Source organism: Carlito syrichta, unplaced genomic scaffold, assembly GCF_000164805.1.
Source record: "Carlito syrichta isolate Samal-C Ts95f unplaced genomic scaffold, Tarsius_syrichta-2.0.1 Scaffold316427, whole genome shotgun sequence".
Taxonomy (NCBI): domain Eukaryota; kingdom Metazoa; phylum Chordata; class Mammalia; order Primates; family Tarsiidae; genus Carlito; species Carlito syrichta.
The window spans coordinates 1,781,286-1,800,168 of NW_007260523.1; the positions used below are offsets into that span (position 1 = coordinate 1,781,286).

At 39.0% G+C, this 18,883-nt stretch overlaps 1 protein-coding gene across 1 annotated transcript in view; it reads right to left on the bottom strand.

Moving 5' to 3' along the window:
• COLGALT2 (collagen beta(1-O)galactosyltransferase 2) overlaps window positions 1-18,883 on the bottom strand; it is a 65,524-nt gene that overhangs the window by 4,194 nt on the left and 42,447 nt on the right. Inside the window, exons 7-10 of the mRNA XM_008074432.1 lie at window positions 16,919-16,995; window positions 10,598-10,704; window positions 3,509-3,641; window positions 1,829-1,956 (exon numbers count right to left, since the gene is read on the bottom strand). Coding sequence (XP_008072623.1) covers window positions 1,829-1,956; window positions 3,509-3,641; window positions 10,598-10,704; window positions 16,919-16,995 — 445 coding nt within the window. The remainder of the gene's footprint in view (window positions 1-1,828; window positions 1,957-3,508; window positions 3,642-10,597; window positions 10,705-16,918; window positions 16,996-18,883) is intronic.

The following is an 18,883-nucleotide window of genomic DNA, read 5'->3' on the forward strand; positions in this document are numbered from 1 at the left end:
AAACTCCTGGACTCAAGCTATCCTCCGGTCATGACCTCCCAAAATGCTAGTATTACAGGTGTGTGCCACTGCACCCAACAAAATGTATTATTAAAACCAATTTCATCTAATTTATTTTACCTTTTTAATGAGATTACTAGAAAATTAAAAATGACACATGTGACTCACATTATATTTCTATTGAACAGTAACCCCGCGATGATTGCAATGATTTTTTATTTTTCCCATTTACTATTTCCTTTTCCTGCAAAATTTTAATGTAGCAATCATGAATGGTTTTTTAGCTTTCTCTTTTTGAGTTTAAGGAACATTTGTTTCTTCTTCATTTTAGAAAGTGACAGGTAAAATTGTAAACAACTATTATACTGTGTAAGACTATACTAATTATAAATTAGGACTATAGTAGATTTTAATGGAATTTTTAACTTGACCAATCTGTGAAATTTAGGAAGCATTTTCCCCCCAGTATTCTTATCAGAACAACTGTTATTTCTTTGATCTGTTGGCACTTTGTCCTGAGAAATGCAACACACATAGACAGGGATATTTGCTGATTCTAAGCCTTAGACTCCCTGAGTTGAGTCCTCTGTAATTAGGAGGCTTCAGTGAAAGCTGCCTTTACACAAGTCATGTGGGCTACATGCCTGTGAGGCCTTAACCACAGGCCACAGAACCATATTCGGAAATGCTGAAGTGCAGTGACTTCTGGAGGACATAGGAAGAAATGCGGATTGCAAGAGACTCCTGGAACACCCAATCTGATCACATGACTGACATCTGGCAGGGAGCAGGTCTTCTCACTACACAGGACTGATTTCTGGTTTATTTTGAATGATTTTGTTGAGCTGGGTTTCTTTTGAGCTCAGAATGGTCCAATTTCTGAGAGAACAAGTGCTCCACTAGGCCCACAGTTAAGTTTCCCTCTGAGGATGGGCGGAGTAGGGATGGCTTGTCTGCTGCAGATGCTCCAAAGGAGCAGAATGGGATTTGATGAATTGCCTCTGACACACAGCTGGGGAGCGAACACAATGCTTGGGGACTTTCTGCCTCATTGGAGGGAAACAGAAAATGTCATTTTGTTTTAAAAATAAAATGAGAGCGAGGGAGAAGGAAAGAAAGAGAAGAGGAGGAGCAGGAGACAGAAGGAAAAAGGAAGGAAGAGAGGGAAGGAGGGAGGGAGAGGGAGGGAAGAAGGGAAAGAAAAGTAGAAACGGGTTTGCTCAACTCCCAGAGGTAGTGTACGTGAACTAAATGCCAGCTCAGAGCCCGCTCTCCCTTGGTGAGCCTGGTTTTCTTGTATCAGCCTCAGATCCTTTTCCACATCTAGCTGTCAGTGCTGTCCCTGTTGTGCAACCTCATTTCTGATTGATTCTCCAACTTCCCATCCGTCGAGGGCTGCAGAGGCAAACTGCTCTCCTGGGAGCAGAGGCTTAAATATGACACAGGACTCTTGCCTCTGAATAAATGCCTCCTCCTCCCTCTTCACACACTCTCCATGTGCCACCTGACTTGGGGGTGGGATTTCTGCTGTGCTCCCAACTGAGTGACAAGTGCCACACCTCTGCTTCATCTGCAGGCCCCTAATCTGCAGGCTGACTACCGGTCTCCTAAAGAGTCTACCATAATTTCTCACCCCAAACAGTACAAGGATGCACAGTCCAGTGGCTAACCTCTACCCATCTTTGTTTCTGAAAATATTTATGGAGAGACAACCAGGTAAGTGGCAGCTTAAGCTGTGTCTCCTACTGGCTGGGGAGGTGGGGCCCTCTGCCCCTTGGAAGGGGCTGAGTGCCTCTCAGTGTTCTTATAAGCTTGTCTTGTCACTTACATCAGTTCCCAGTCCAGCTGAGCCTGTTCAATGTCATCCATCAGCTTCATCAGCTTCTTCTTAAACTGATGCTCAAAACGTACATCATCCTCAATAACAAGAGTCTTCTCTAGTTCTCGGTCAATTACCTGTAAAGGTCATCAGTGGGAAGACACCCTATGAAAAGTTCGATACCCATTTTTTGTTAGACAAATAAATATTGAAAAGTCATGAGTATAGTAGCATACTTTATAAGATCTCATAAATGGAATCTAAGCAAATGCCCATCAACATGGGCAAATAACCATGGATAAATTAACTGTGGCATATTCAAAGTAAGGAAAAAGTATGATCTACAATTAAACACAATGTTTGCCAGGGTATGGTGGCCCATGTTTATAATCCCAGAGCTTTTGAGACGAAGGCAGAAGGATTGCCTGAGACCAGGAGTTCAAGACCAGCCTGGGCAAGACCCTGTCTCTTTAAAAAGTTAGCCAGGCATGGTGGTATGCACTTGGGTGACTGAGGTGAGAGGATCGCTTAAGCAGAAGTTCAAGGCTGCAGTAAGCTATAATCATGCCACTGAACTCCAGTCTGAGTGACAGAGTAAGATTCCATCTCTAAAGAAAATTTTAAAATGCAGTGTTATAGCTAAGTCTGCTATATGTAATATTGAGAAGTTACACATACCAGATAATTCCATTCATACAAAGAATGTATCAAAACAGGCAAAACCATTCTGTCCTGTTAGAAGTCAGGATGGCAATTACTCTTGGGGACTGGTGACTAGAAGGACATACAGAGGGCCACTTCTGAGATGTAACTTGTTTCCTGACCTGGGTGCTGATTGCCATGGGTGTATCATTCAGTTTGTAAAATTTCAGTGAATTGTATCTTATGATCTACATAATTTTATACATATCTATTATATTTCACTTAAAGTTTAAAGAAAAAAGGCACACATAGACTGGATTATTATTATTTTTTTAATTTTTAATTTTAAAGATGTGGGGTACAATTCAGGGCTAGGTATACAAATGTTCATTATGCAGGTACCCTTGTTGATGAAGTGTGCCCCTCCACCCTGGCAGACTCCCACTACTGCCAATCCCTAGACTGGATTATTGAAAGAAAAGCATTCAAGGACTTTTCCTTGGGGACTTCCTCTCTTGTTATGGGAACTGACTCTTAATAAGAAATCCTACATTTCAAAACCACCTCTGTTAATGTGTTGATCTGTAAGACATGGGTTCAAGTTCTGGGTTCACGTTCATGAATTCGAGTTCACTTCTTACTGGACAAGTTACTTAATAATTTCCTCTTGGGCAAAAAGGGTCCATCCCTCCCAACCCAACTCACAGGATATCTGTGTGGCTTACTGTATGAAATCATTTAACGAATGATGGCATAATAGGTACATACAAGGCATTCCTGCTAATGATGAGAGTGCGTTAATAAGAGTGTGGCCCCCAAAACACGATAACCTTCTCCTGCCATCGTTCCAGGTGGCACCAAAGCGACCCCTCTTTGTCCCTTTGTTTCTGGCCTGGGATCAGAAGGAGATACAAACAGGAGCAGCTCTCAAGCATACCCCCAGAACAGTATGGGCTGACTTTATGTCTGACTCTAATTCACTGACAATATCCCACTCTCCCTTTCTCCTCATTGCAAAACTGCAAATCAAAATAAAGCATTATTTACCTCTTTCCAGACTGAGTAGTGGCTGAGAAAGCAGCCGATTTCACCCCTGGTTAGAGGTCTGGAGGAATAGGGGTCTCGATAACCAGGCAGCATTTCAATATTCAGGGCCTTCAGTTGGCTTGTGTTGAGTGTCCTGCATCACAGAGAACATGTCTGAAAACTAACAAGTCAAAGTGTCCTTACCACAAAGGCAAGAGAGACAGAAAAACAGAGAAACAGAAAGAGAGAGAGAGAGAAAGAGAGAACGAGAGAGGGAGAGAGAGAGAGAGAGAGAGAGCAAGCAAGTGAGCAAGCAAGTGCTGTGCATATCCTCCCAGAGCCTCTATTCGTACAGAGAAAGAATTCTCAGGTTTCTCTTTATTCATTATAAATTCCTCAGGGTTAATGTGTTACAGTAGCATTATGAGCTTTTGAAAGATAAGAAGGTGTCATATTTTTATCTGTCCCTCATAGTGCCCAACGTAGTTCTAAGCATTATCTTTTATTTTTGACAACTTTTATTATTATTATTATTATTATTATTTTGAGCTGGAGTCTCACTCTGTCTCCCAGGCTGGAGTGCAGTGGCATGCTCACGGCCACCCAGCGTCTACCTGTTGGGCTCCAGCGATCTTTCCACGTCAGTCTTCCAAGTAGCCAGAACTATAGGCACATGCTACCATACCTGGCTTATTTTTTGATTTATTGTAGAGACGACGTCTCATCAAGTTGCCCAGGCTGGTTTCGAACTCCAAACTCAGGCAATCCTCTCACCTTGGCCTCCCAAAGTGCTGGGATTATAGGCTTGAGTCACTGTACCCGACCCTATTTTTGACAACTTTTAAAAAGTATTCTTCTAATGAAGGAAAAGTGGTTCACATTAAATATTGGAAGGAATGATCACAGGGAGGAATAAGGAGAGGAACTCTGTGATGTGTGTGCATCTTTCTTTTGGACCTAAAATGAAAAAAAGATTAAAAATAAAAATAACAGAGAAGCATTTCCAGAATAGTGGAATAAGGACCTCTGAAAATCTGCTCAGCTATGAAAGCAATGAAGATGCTGTCAAAATGATCCAAATCAACTTTTCCAGAGCTCTGGAAATCAAAGTCTTGCAGTAATTCAAGGGGGTATTTATTCAAGACTAACTGCGGAATCTCTGTTAAAACAGTGAGCTTTGTGGATCCTATACCTCCCCTAATCTCATCCCATGCTGCCCAGTCCTACAGAAGCCTTGAAAACCAACAGCTTCACAATTACAGTAGCTGTGAAAACCAGCAGCTTAGTAGTTACTAGGGGGGACAGAATGAATTAGGACTCCCCTAAAGACCTATCCCCAGAAAATAATTGCCATTTGACCTCTCTGAAAACTCCATGCAAAGCTGCATTCTCAGAGTTTGTCTTAATTGACCTGACTCAGAGTTTATTCTCTCCTTATCTGTAGGGCATTTGTCAAAAACCATCAGCAGCAACTGTTTAATATGACAGCTGTCTGAGTAGCATTAGCAGTTAAGGCTAACAAAAGGCTGACCAAAAAACTTAAACAGAAAAACTGGGGAATAGGAAATTCATAGAAGTTTAAAATGTTCCAAAATATTCCTGAGAATCTAGAAGGTTCCAGGAATAATCAGGGCTGTGCACATGTCCAGGAAAGACCTGAGAAGTCCCTGATGTCTCCCCCGCAGCTGACCTTGAGGACGTGGGAAAAAAGGCAGTGAAGGCAAATGAATTAAACACTGCAATAAAAGGAAGAACTTAACATAATAAGTTTTAAAAAATAATACAACTCTGTGGTATCTACAAGAGACAGACTTTAGATTAAAAGACACAAATAGATTGAAAGTGAAAAGAACAGAAAAAGATATACCATATAAACAGTCAAAACAAGGGAGCTGGAGGAATTATACTAATATCAGACAAAATAAATCCCAGGTAAAATTTATATTAGAGACAAAGAAATGCTTTTTTTAATGATAAAAGCATCAATCTATTAGGAAGACATAACAAATATAATATATATGCACCTAACTACAGAACACCTCCAAAACATCAAGCAGAAACAGGCAGAACTGAAAAGAAGAAATAAACAATTCAGCAATAACAGTGGGAGACTTCACTTTCCAATAATGGATAGAACAACTAGGCAGGAGTACAACAAGGAGACAGAAAACTTAAATAATACTGTAAGCCAACTAAACCTAACAGACATGTATAGAACACTCGATCAAACAATAGCAAAACACATTCAAGTGTAAATCGAACGTTCTCTAAGAAAGGCCATATGTTAGACCATGAATACCAGATATACCAGATAGGTCATAAATTAAACATCAGTATTCTTTTTTTTTGATTTGGAGTCTCACTCTGTCACCCAGACTGGAGTGCAGTGCCCCAGTGTCGACCTGCTGGGCTCCAGAGACCCTTCTGCCTCAGCCTTCCAAGTAGCTAGAACTACAGTGTGCGCTACTATGCCTGGCTAATGTTCTATTTATTGTAGAGATGAAGTCTCGCCAAGTTGCCTGGGCTGGTCTCAAACCCATGTGCTCAGGCAGTCCACTCGCCTCGGTCTCCCAAAGTGCTGGGATTACAGGCTGAGCCACTGAGCCCAGTCTAAAGCTCAGTCTTCTTAAAAGGATTGAAATCACACAAGGTATGGTCACCAATTTCAATGGAATAAAATTACAAATCACTACCAAAAGAAAATGTGGGAATTCACAAAAATATGAAATTAAACACTCTTAAGTAACCAACAGGTCAAACAAGAAATAATAAGGAAAATTAGAAAATACTTTGAGATGAATGAAAACCCAATATATCAAAACTTATGGGATATGCTTTTACTGTACTCAGAGGTATAGTTTCAGCTGCAAATGTCTATATCAAAAAGGAAACTCTCAGATAAATAATCTAACTATCCACCTCCAGAAACTAGAAAAAGAAGAGAAGCTTAAACACAAAGCAAGCAGAAGGAAGAAAATAATAATGACTATAGTAGAAATAAATGAACTAGAGAGTAGAAAAACAATATAGAAAATTAAAAGTTGGTTTTCTGAAAAGATCAGCAAAGTTGATTATCCTTTACCTAAACTGATAAATATAAAAAGAGTAGATTCAAACTATTAAAATCAAGAATGAGGCTAGGTATGGTGACGTATGCTTGTAATCCCAGCATTTTGGAAGGTCAAGGCAGGAGGGTAGCTTGAGACCAGGAGTTTGAGACCAACCTGGGCAACAAAACAAGAAAGAAATAAAGGAAGAAAAGAAGAAAGGAAGGAAGAGAGGGAGGGAGGGAGAAAAGGAAGAATGAAGGAAAGAAAGGAAGGAAGGAAGTGAGGAAAGAAGGAAAGAAAGAAGGAAGGAAAAAAATAAAAAGAACTGGGCACAGTGGTATGTGCCTGTAGTTCCCCAGATCAATTGAGCCCAAGAGTTTAAGGTTGCAGTGAGCCGAGATTGTGCCATTGCACTCCAACCCAGACAACAGAGTGAAACTCTGTCTCAAAAACAAACAAACATATAAATAAATAAAATCAGTACTGAAAGAAGGGTTATCCCTACTGACTTTATGGAAGTATAAAAGATTATAAGATAATACTATGAATAATTGTATGCCAATAAATTTGATAACTTAGATGACAGAAAATTGATAGAAAAGTACAAACTATACAAATTGGCAAGAAGAAATAGAAATTATTAATGTACCTATAACAAGTAAAGAGGTTGAATTAGTAATCAAGAAATTTCTCACGGAGAAAAGTTCAGAACCAGATGAATTCACTGGGTAATTCTGTCAAATGTTTAAAGAATTTTTAACATTAATCCTTAACAAACTCTTTCAAAAAATAGAAGAGGAGGGAACACATCCCAGCTGATTTTTTGAAGCCAGTATTATTCTAGTACAAAACCAAATAAATTATAAGAAAACTACAGACCAATATCCCTTGTTAATATAGATGCAAAAATCTTTAAGAAAATATTAGCAAATACAATCCAGCAACATGGAAAAGGGATTATACAACATGACCAAATGGGGCTTATCCCTTGCAATTTTGTTTTTGCATGTGATAATTAAAGTGTACCCTATTAATAGACAAAAGTCACATGATCATCTCAATAGACATAGAACAGGCATGTGACAGAATCCAACACCCTTTTATGATTAAAAAATACTCAACAAATAGGAATTAACAGGCAACCTTCTCAATAAAGGCCCTCTGTGAAAAAACTCACAGTTAATAATACACTTAATGGTGAAAGAATGAATGAAAAATTCTTCTCTCGCTAATTTTATTCAACATTGTTCTTGATGACCTAGCAAGGGAAGTTAAGCAATAAAAAGAAATAAGTGGTATCCAAATTTGAAAGGGATAAGTACTGCTATCTCTATTTGTATATGGCATGTTACTTGCGTATCAAAGATCCTCAGGAATACACATACACAAAGAAAAACACTGATTAGAACTGATAAAAGAGTTCATCAAGATTGCAGGATACATATACAAAAATTAATTGTATTTTTATGCATTTAGCAATGATCAATCTGAAAATGAAATTAAGGAAACAATTCTATTTACCATAGCATCAAAAAGAGTAAAATACTTAGGCATGGTTTTAACAAAATAAATGCAAATCTTGTACACTGAAGATGACAAAACATCATTCAAAGAACTGAATAAGATCTAAATAAATGAAAAGACCGCCCATGATCATGAACCAGAAGACTTCATATTGTTAAGACAGTAATAACCCCAGTTGATCTACAGATTCAATGTAATTCTTATCAAAATCCCAGCTGTTTTTGATTTTTTTGTGGAACTTGTCAAGTTTATCCTAAAATTCATATGGAAATGCAAGAAGTCTAGAAGAGCTAAAACAATCTTGAAAAAGAAAAACCAAGTTGGAGGACTCATACTTCCTTACATACAAAGCTACAGTCAAGAAGGTTGTGTGGTACTATCATAGATAGACATATGAGGAGGAACCAAAATCAAAATTATCTTTTTGGAGAGTGAGCCCCTTTTAGTACAGGCTTTCCCAACTCATCAGTGTTTGCATCAGTGTTGTTGCGAGAGCCTGTGTTTCAGTTTCAGTGAATTTTTTTGACGATTCTTTCAACGAGTTTGCTCATTTCATGATGGGTGATTTACAGCACACCTGCCCACACCTTGCTGAACTTTCAGCAGTTTTTTTACCAGAAACAGCATGAGACCTGTGCCCCACCCTCCCTTTTCACTGGATCTTGACAGGAGCAATTTTTTTCCCCCATTAAAAAAGTCCTCAAAGGGAAATGTTTTGCTGATCTGGAAGAGGTGAAACAAAAAACAGCAGAAGCACAAAAAAGTATCACAATCGACAAGTTCAAAAACTGTTTTGAGCAGTGGAAAAAGTGTCTCTCTCAACAGGCGTATTGCATCAAATGGAGAATACTTTGAAGGTGATTGAAGTTTAAGTATGTAAGAGTAAATACACAGTTTTTTATAAATAAATTCTGGGGTTTTGAGGGTCCCCTTATATAAATAAATCAAATATAATTGAGATCTAAGAAATAAACCCTTACATTTATGGTCAACTGATTTTTGACAAAGGTGTCAAGACAGTTTAATGGGGAAAGATCAGTCTTTTTACAAATGGTGACGGGACAAATAAATAATCATGTGAAAAAGAATGAATCTGGATCCCTCCCTCATACTATATACAAAAATTAGCTCAACATGGAGCAAAAACCTAAATGTAAGCAATAAAACTATAGAATTCTTAGAAGAAAACATAGAAGTAAGTCTTCATGGCTTTGGATTTGATGATAGATTCTTAGCTATGACACCAAAATCACAAGCAACAATAACAAAAAATAAATTTGTATTTCATCAAAATGAAAAACTTTTTTGCTTCAATGGACATCACCATGAAGTGTATCAGTCCATAAACTAAGAGAAAATATTGGAAAATTATATATCTGATAAATAATTTGCATCCTGAATATACAAAGAGCTCTCACAACACAACTAGGTTGCCTGGTCCATGTGGCCTATGAATAGGATTGGAGCTTTTGGGGGTCTCTGAAACAGTGATTCCTAAACTCTCTTGCACCCAAGACTAGGGCTGCCAGATTTAGCAACTAAAACTAGAAAATACCCCAACAAATTTACATTTCAGATAAACAATGGATAATTTTAAAAATATAACTTAGCCCCATGTAATACTGGGGACAAATTTCACTGGATATACTGTATTTGATGTGGTAACCCTAGCCAAGAATCACCATGGGGATTCTTAAATGCAGATCCTGGCCCCAGCCCCAGAGAGCATGATTCAGCAGCTCTGAGACAGACTCAGGAAGCTGCCTTATGAACTACCCCTGAGGACTCTGATGTGGGTGTCCAGGCCACACTTTGAGAAACACTGATGAGATTCTCTAAGGCAGTCATAAGAAGTTCTTCAATAGCTGCTAGCCACACTTCTTAGTTGGGAATATGCAGATAGAAAATGAAGCCACTCCTGTTCCGAACTAACGTACAACATGGAAATGCAGGTTTGTAAAATCTATGCCTTGAAATATTTTGGGATATCAGATAAAAGGGCAAGGCCAAACAAAACAAACAAAAAATAATAAGAAAAAAACCCATGAAGGAATCCAAACAAGATGCCTGCATGATTTTCCTGTCATATTCCCAGGAAAAGTAGCCACTATGAACAGATGTGGCAGGCATCTCATGGAGCTGGAAATGTAGACCTTTGTACATCTTTCCATCTATTTTCTTTTGGTTGCCCAAGTGTCAGCACTTTGTTCTAAATCAGGCTCTGAACACAATTCTGAATGCATTCCTTCTGTTACACTACAGAAAGCTGGAAACCACAACCATTGCAAGAACCCCCAGAGACGGGACAATCACATCTAGTGTGAGCCTTCAGTGTAATGAAGACCAAAGATCACTGGATGGAGAGTGTATGCAATTAACTTAAATGTTACCATAGGTGACACATGGTGGTTTTCAATATGTGTCTATCCTCTAATGACCCAAGTGTCTTAGAGTCCCACCCAGGATTAACTCTCTGTCAGAGAAAGCACAGCCTCACTCCAACCACATCTATAAGGAGAAAGAAAAAGCAACTCACTTTCCATCCACAGCCTCGACAATCTTGACCTCAATCTCCTGTTCGTACAGTGTGCGTAGCATTCGGTCTCGCCTGTCCTTCCTACGTTTGAGGTTTATCATGAAAATCTAATGCAGGAAGAAAAAGGGAAAAGAAATGTATATTAGTCAAGTCTATTTCAGGCTGTTTGAAAAGTTTAGTACATGTAAGGACTAAAGTTTTAGGTAAAATAAATGGAAGGGACAGAGAAAACGTAAAAAATTTGTTTGTATCTCTGCTTAGTTCTCATTTATGGTAAATGACATTAATCCAAATGGAATTAATTTCAAAACTCAGCTACTTTTAGTGACTTAACTCTTTTTGTTTCTCTGATGTTTGTTGATAAATATGTTCTCCCTGCTCTTGAGATAAGAAAGTTCAAGAAGTTATTCCTTTTTTTTTTGAGTTGGAGTCTCACTCTGTTGCCCAGACTGGAGTGCAGTGGCATGCTCCTGGCCACCGCAGCCTCGACCTGCTGGGCTCCGGCAATCCTTCAGCCTCAGCCTTCCAAGTAGCTGGATCTACAGGTGCATGCTACCACGCCTGGCTAATTTTTTATTTATTGTAGAGATGAGGTCTCGCCAAGTTGCCCAGGCGGGTCTCGAACCCATGGGCTCAGGCAAATCCACTCACCTCAGCCTCCCAAAGTACGGGATTACAGGCTGAGCCACTGAGCCCAGCTAGGAAGCTATTCTTTAAGAGATCAAAGGTGGTCCTTGCTTGAAGACAACATGATCTTATATTTAGAAAAACCTAAGACTCCACCAAAAATCTATTAATACTGATAAACATATTCAGTAAGGTTGCAGGATACAAAATTAACATAAAAATATGTAGCATTTCTATATGCCAATAGCAATATGAAAAAGAAATCAAGAAAGCAATCCCATTTGCAGCAACTTCAAAAAATAAAATATCTAGGAATAATTTCAAAGAAGTTAAAGGTCTCTACAATGAAAACTATAAAACACTAATGAAAGAAATTAAAGAGAACATTAAGAAAAGGAAAAGTAGGCTGGGCTTGGTAATCCCAGCACTTTGGGAGGCCAAGGCAAGTAGACTGCCTGAGCCTGTGGATTCGAGACCAGCTCGGGCAACTTGGCGGGACCTTGTCTCTACAATAAATTGAAAGTTAGCTGGGCACGGTAGTGTGTGTCTGTAGTTCTGGCCACTTGGAAGACTGAGGCAGAAGGATCACCAGAGCCTAGCAGGTTGACACTGGGGTGGCGAAGACTGTGTCACTGCACTCCAGCCTGGGCGACAGAGTGAGACTCCATCTCAAAAAAACAAAACAAAACAAAACAAAAAACTGAAAAGTGGCCCATGTTCATAGACTGGAAAAATGTCCAAACCACCTAAAGTGGTAAGATTCAATGCAATCCTTTTCAAAATACAAATGACTATCTTCACAGAGTAGAAAAACTAGTCCTAAAATTTGTATGGAACCACAAAAGACCCTAAAAAGCCAAAACAATCCTGATCAAAAAGAACAAAACTAGAGGCATCAAACTACTTGATTTCAAAATATACTACAAAACTATGGTAACCAAAACAGCATGATACAGGCATAAAGACAGACATGTAGATAAATGGAACAGAATAGACAACCAGAAATAAACCCACACATTTACAGCCAACTTATTTTTGGCAAGGCACCAAGAACATACATTGGCAAAAAGATAGTCTCTTCAATAAAAGGTGCTGGGAAAATGAGATATCCATATGCAAAAAATGAAACTATACCCCATCATTCACTATATACAAAAGTCAAATCAAAATAGTTTAAAGACTTAAGTATAAGACCTGGAACATAAAACTACTAGAAGAAAACTAGTATGCTTCAGGACATTGGTCTGGGTAAATATTTTTTGAGTAAGACCTCAAAAGCAGAGGCAATACAAGAAAAAACGGATAAATGAGATCACATCAAGTTAAAAATCCTCTGTACAGTGAAGGAAATAATAGAGTGAAGAGACAACTTGTAGAATGGGAGAAAATATTAGCAAACTATCCATCCAACAAGGGATTAATAACCAGAATATATAAGACACTCAAGCAGCTTAAAACAAAAAGAAACCTAATAAAAATGGGCAAAATATCTGATAGACATTCTTCAAAATAAATGACCAGCAGGTATATGAAAAATGCTGACCATCACTAATCATCAGGGAAATGCAAATCAAAACCACAATGAGGTATCATCTCATCCCAGTTAAAACGACTATTATGATGGTACATGCCTATAACCTCAGCACTTTGAGTGGCCAAGGGGAAAGGACTGCCTGAGCCCAGAGATTCAAGACCAGCCTGGGCAACCTGACAAGACCTCATCTCTACAATAAATAAAAAAATTAGCCAGGCGTGGTGGTAGTTGCCTGTAGTCCCAGCTACTTGGAAGGCTGATGTGGAAGGACAGCCTGAGTCCAACAGGTCGAGGCTGTGATAGCCATGAGCATGTCACTGCCCTCCAGCCTGGGTAATAAAGTGAGATATTGACTTATAAAATGAGAAGATTGAGATAAAATAAAATAAAATAAAATACTATTATCAAAAAGACAGAAAATAACAGAAACCAGCAAGGATGTAGAGAATGGGGAATACTCATACACAGCTGTGGAAATATAAATTAGGACAACCACTATGGAAAATAGTATGGAGGTTCCCCCCAAAACTAAAAATAGAACTAACACATTAGCCAGCAATCCCATTGCTGGGTATGCATCCAAAAGACAGGAAATCAATATATCAAAGAGGTACCTGCAATTCCATGTTTATTGTAACACTATTCACAATAGCCAAGATCTGGAATCAACTTAAGTGCTCATCAATGGATAAATGAATAAAGAAAATGTGGAATATAGACACAATGGGATATTATTCAGTCATAAAATGAGTGAAATCTTGCCTTCTGCAGCAACATGGATGGAACTGGAGGACATGATGTTAAGTGAAATAGACAAATATCACATGTTCTCACTCATATGTGGACGCTAAAAAACAATTGATATCATGGAGGTAAGGAGTAGAATGGTGGTTACAGAGGATGGGAATAGCAGGAAGCAGTATGAAGAGGCTGGTTAATGGATTCAAACATACAGTTAGAGAGAAGGCATATGTTCTAGTGTTCCATAGCACAGTAGGGTAACATGGTTAATAAGAATTTATAGTATAATTTTTAATAGTTGGAAGACAAGAATGTTTCTAACACAAAGAAATGGTAAATATTTGAGGTGATGAATATCCTAATTACATTGATTTGATCATTACACATCCTATGCAAGTATCAAAAACCACATTTACCCCATAAAGCTGTAAAACTATTATGTATCAATAAAAATAATGCCAGCGGGTGAAAAAAAAAGAGGCCAAAGGTGAATTAAACCCCAGACTTACCACACTAAAGGGTAGGAGACAATTTCACAAGTGATTACATTTATCAGCAGACTTGAGTTGAAGTCCGACTGTTATTTGTTGTTTGCCTTAGGCAGTTTCTATGCCTCAGTTTTCTCATCTGTAAAACTGGGATAATAATGGTCCTATCTCATAATTACTACTTAACAATATCATTATAAGTTACATCCACTGTAGATAAATTTAAAGTCTTTCAAAGAATAAGAAAAATCAAGGCCGGGCTCGGTGGCTCAGCCTGTAATCCGCGCCTTTGGGAGGCTGAGATGTGTGAATTGCCTGAACCTGTGGGTTCGAGACCCGCCTGGGCAGCGAGACCTCATCTCTACAATAAATCAAAAAATCAGCCGGGTGTGGTAGCGCATGCCTGTAATTCCGGTTACTTGGAAGGCTGAGGTGGAAGGATCGCCGGAGCCCAGCAGGTGGAGGCTGCGGTGGCCGGGAGCGGCCACTGCACTCCAGTTTGGGTGACAGAGTGAGACTCCAACTCAAAAAAAAAAAAAAAGAAAAATCAAAAGTTATCACACATGGCTTCTATTTCCAAAGATGCCAAACCAAGGTCTCAATTTTAGGAGCTTCCTCACCAGAATTCTCCAATTCCCCTAAAACAAGGGAATTTTTCTGAAAGAAGTGAAGAGAATGGACTCTGCTGTTGGGAGTAGCCCTTTGACAAAAGTTAGGGAGAAACAGAAAGGCATAATTTCTATGTGGATTTGTAGGAAATGCTATAGAGAGGACACCAACAGGTCCTTGAAGTAGCAAAGAATGCAAATTCAAATGTCCCCTGTGAGGGTTCGGTTCACTTGCAGCCCCTCATCTTAGCTCCCAAATTCCTGACAGCTACACAAAATACATATGCATCATGAGGCAGATTTACAGATAATGAGGCTGTGTTCACTATTACCAGAATTAAGGAACTATAGAAGTATCTAAAACCTCTTGAATGCTATTACAGGTGAATTAGTGTTTTAAATAAGCACCTGTTGCCAAAAGCAGTAATAAACTTATTTTGAATGTTAAACTAGTCCACCAAGATTGGGAGACTTTAGCTGCCAGCAATACAAGATGATGGCATAGAATGGTAAAGGAGAACCTCCAGGAATAAGTCAGATGACGTTGACTTCATCCTGACTAACCATCTGGTGGACTTTGAGGAAGGCATTTAATGTGTCTGGGTGCAATTCCCTTGTCTGTAAAAAGAGAGAGTTGAACAAATTCATCTTTCAAGCTCAGTGCAGATTAAAATATCTGAGAGGTGATTTATAATAAAGTTTGCATTATACTAAGACCAGAATAAAAGAGAAATGATGCCTTATAACCAGTCTGGAGTTCAGAATATACTGTGTTAAGATCTGGTTCATATGGCCATTCTGAATACAATCATAAATTTCTTTTATAGTACCAAAAGCTACATTCACCAAAATTTCCATCCTTCCTTGAAAAATATTCTTATTTCTAGTCTAAATATTTAAATTCTTATTTCTATTGTAAATATTTAAGTAATATCTAAAATATTCTATTTCTTATTTATAAACCCCTGGGCAAAGAAACTCATGGGGGAGCAAGATGTTTTCTGGGAAAAATCGATCTACCTGATTTAGGGCCAAATAGATTAAGTGCATCCTAATTTTATTATCTCCCTTGTTTACCTAACGGGGTAGTTATTTTGCAAAAAGCATAATTTCTGTGGTGATTCTATTTGCCTCATTACTTGGACTTCCTAGCTTAATGGGTAGCTGTGTTCTTTTATTTAGAATCACGCTATGATGGGCCATGTCCCACGCCCCAGTTTTACAGATATAGAAAGGAAAGGGCATTTCCTCATGTGTAAACATGGAGCCGCTCTCTAGGGGGTCACCCAGGAAAGCAAAAACAAAACAAAAAACAAGCAGAAATGTATCTAAAAAAATCCCCTCAAACCAGAGAAGGTATTTTCATACCTTCTAGTCCCTCTAGTCTGGGAAGACTTTAGTAAATAACAATCCAGTCCCAGTTCTTCCAGGACAAGTGCAATAAAACTGTAGCCACGAAGGAAAAACACAGACAGCTCGCTCATGCTTAGTGAAGAGTAAACAGGGAAAAGAGCCGCACAGCCAAATGCAGCCCAGACACCACCAGTGAGGTCACAGTGTGCTAGGCAGATGGAAAAGGGCCTTGAAAAACCCTGTTTTCTACCATCCTATCTCTGTTGCAGATGGAGAGATAATTACCCCAGGCTCAGGGAAGTAGAATCTCAGCCTGTGTCACTTCCCAGAGTTGGCATTTTCCCAAAGGGCTCTACTCTTCTTCACTCTTTATACAATTAAAACTTAATAACAAATATGGCTTTCGGAAAGCTATTATGAAGTTCTTGATGGCTGAAAGGCTGAATTTTAGAACAATTCTCTCTTTTTTTCTCTTTCTTTGTCCATTCAAACTTGCCCTTCAACCTTTTTCCATGGAAGAATCTTAGAAAGAAAATAAAGCTTGGTGTGTTCTAGGATAGTCTCTACCTACTCAGATGTGGCAGAATAAAGTTAAAGACCTCCAATATCTAAAACATATATCCTCTTTACTCTACCCTTGACACTTCATTTACAAAGTTGATAAAATATGGCATTATTTGCACTTGGAAAATAGAAAATTTACTTTTATTCCTAAATGGTAACATTTTTTTCTAACTCAATGATTAATTCCCTTTTACCATGATCCTTCATTTTAAAGATAAGAAAACTGAGGAGCAACAAAAACCAAGCAGTTTTCCCATGACTTCAGAGCCTTTTCAGCAGCCGAGCCAGCTAGTCTTGCTGGCTCTCAGACACACGCTCAGGCTTGTATTCCAACATAAACATATAAGCATGCAACATGCATGCATACCCATGCTCGTGCACACACACACATAGACACCTTTCCTACCTCATCAAATCCCATCTTGTCTGGATATTTAGGGACAACTGAGACAAACTGGGAGGGCTCCATTGGAGGACGGTCAACTGGAAGACACAAGAGACATGCAGAGTGCTTTGTTAGTAAGGAGATCAGAAACAGAATTCCATTGGCACACTTGATCTCTTCTAGGACTGGAACACAACGTGAATATACAGGCCTCAGTGGTTCTCCAGGAGTGAATGGCTACCCTGGAACTCTGACGGTCAGAGGACTGGTTTCAAGAGGCCTTGTTTATGTGCAGGCAGCAATATTTGCTTCATTTCTCTTAAGACTTATTTTAAGAGCATTTGGGGGCAGTTTAGGGTAATGGTTAAGAGGGAGGGCTCTGGAGTCAGATGATCTGGGTCTAAACCATGGCCCAATAAGACCTAAGAGAGTTAGAAGACCTCTCTAAGCCTGCTTCTTTGTGTTTGAAATTGGGATAATAGAAGTATATCTCTTACTGTGTTATAAAATATAAATGAGTGTGCAACATAGTCACCTCATCAGCACAGTAAATGCTCTATAACTCTTAGCTATTTTATACTATGGCCCTTGATGAAAGAACTCAGAAATAGTCTAGATTTTTTTCTGAAGAATGCTTTTTTCTTTTTTACTATGCATGTAAAATTGTCAAAGTCCGGGGCTATTTTTATCCCATCCGGGCAAGAAGTCCTTTGTTTTAGCATGATTAGAGGTAACTCTGAGGGCTGGCCCATATGCCAGAGCCCACAACAGGGCTAATGGGGAGACTCGAGCTGGGAGTGATGTTGCATCTTAAGTCATAAAAGTTTTATTTACTTGATACTCCAAAAGAGCATTCTTTACAAATGATATATTTTAAAGTTTGGAAGTAATTCTAGTTAAAAACCTGAGAAGGCTTTGAAGATTTTTTAGTACTATACAAATTGAAAGTACTGATTTGATTTTCCTTAAAAGGATAATACAAGAAAACTTAAAGTGCGAGCTGGTAAATGAATTGTTTAAGAACGATTGGTAATGGCTGTCACTACTATAACTAGTATGTATCCTCTTCTGTTCCAGGCACAGCAGAGGAATACACTTTCTCGCCCTTGAAATTACTCGTGGCCTTGTGACTTTCCAGGAAAGGTTTAAATGACTGCTGCTCCACTCTCTAAATTCTCCCCGCTACCCTGTCCCAGTCCCACCACAATGATTATAATAGCATGTGCCGATAGGAAGAAGCCACAAATTTAAGCGGCCTAGAATGTTTCACAACACATGGAGAACAGCTGCCCAGGAAAGACTCCAGAACTGAAGATTTTGAATAGGAAGAAAACCATTGTATTAAGCAAATAAGATCTTGATATCCCTACATAACATCATCCATCCTGACTGAGACACTGTCCAAAGGGTATGGTCTGTTTAATTTACCCTTCACTGAGATATTAAGGAGAAATCATGGCATTCAGTTTCACTTATGATCAAATGATATGAAATTCTAGAAGGTAGTGAGATAGGTTTCCTAAGCCAAGCACAAGAGTTTATCTCATCACTTCAAAACTAACATTCACAGTTACGTTTCTATGAGTACACAGTGCATGTGTTTCTTCTTCCGATAGCAGCCCAAAATATTTTGGTCCTTTCTGTTTCATTCCACTCCTTGTTAGTTTCTTTTAAAAATCAACAGGGAGGGTCCACTGTGTACAGGGTTAGATTTTTGTTTTGTTTTGTTTTTTGAATTGGAGTCTTATTCTGTTGCCCAGGCTGGAGTGCAGGGGCACACTCATAGCCTCCACAGCCTCGACCTGCTGTACTCAGGTGATCTTTCTGCCAAGTAGTTGGAACTACAGGCATGCACCATCATGCCTGGTTAATTTTTCTTGATTTATTGTAGAGATGAGGTCTCACCAAGTTGCCCAGGCTGGTCTTGAACCCGTGGGCTCAGGCAATCCTCTCACCTCGGCCTCCCAAAGTGCTGGGATTAGAGGC